The 798-nt window shown below is 62.3% G+C and overlaps 1 protein-coding gene across 1 annotated transcript; it reads left to right on the forward strand.

Annotated features, from left to right (window-relative positions):
* The first annotated feature begins 310 nt into the window (after nt 1-310).
* Nucleotides 311-586, forward strand: LOC104406329 (TSC22 domain family protein 3-like). The gene has a single exon (XM_010015273.1). The coding sequence runs from the start codon at nt 311-313 to the stop codon at nt 584-586; it is 276 nt and encodes a 91-aa protein (XP_010013575.1).
* The last annotated feature ends 212 nt before the right edge of the window (nt 587-798 follow it).

Raw genomic sequence — 798 nt, forward strand, 5'->3', positions numbered from 1 at the left:
TAGCGCCGCAATGCGCAGGGAGCCGGGGGGGCCTGGGTAGGATCCTCTGGTGTGTGGAGGTGACCGAGCCGGGTCCCATTGGTGATAGGGAACTGCAGCCTGCCCGACCCCCGAGGGGAGTGGAGAGCACCTCCGGGGCAGTGAGACCTGGGAGACGGGGGACCTGAGGGTTGCTATGGGTGCTGGCCAGGAGGTTTACACCAGAATGCTAAAGGTGGGGAGGGACAGCCTTTGGGAAAAGCCTTTGCGGCCCTTGGCTAGTGGCAGGACGTGTGCAAGCCCCAGGGCGTAACCATCAGGAGATCAGTGGATGATCAGTCCCTCCAACGGCCGTTTGCAGGATCTTGTGAAAAATCACCTGATGTATGCGGTGCGGGAGGAGGTGGAGGTCCTGAAAGAGCAAATCAAGGAACTGCTGGAGAAGAACTCCCAGCTGGAGCGTGAAAACAGCCTCCTGAAGACCCTGGCCAGCCCTGAGCAGCTGGAGAAGTTCCAGTCCCAGCTCCCCACCGAGGTCCTGTGCCCTGAGGAGCAGAACCCTGGGGCAGCTGCCCCAGCTCAGCACTCAGGGGGCTCTGCGGTGTAAGGTGGCTCTGTCCTCGGGGTGGGCAGAGCCACAGAACTCTTTCTACTTAATCTCCTGCCAAATTGTTTCCGCCTTCATCTCACACGAAGGACTGCCAGACCCCGGCGTGGAGCCGTGTCCCCCCGGGTGACCCTGGCCAGCCAGTGGAGCCAGCGGCGCAGCCTGCACCAGGATGCTCTTACGTGGGGAGACCCAGCCACCTGCTGTGTGCC

The sequence above is a fragment of the Nestor notabilis genome, unplaced genomic scaffold (assembly GCF_000696875.1).
Source record: "Nestor notabilis isolate BGI_N333 unplaced genomic scaffold, ASM69687v1 scaffold25235, whole genome shotgun sequence".
NCBI lineage: Eukaryota > Metazoa > Chordata > Aves > Psittaciformes > Psittacidae > Nestor > Nestor notabilis.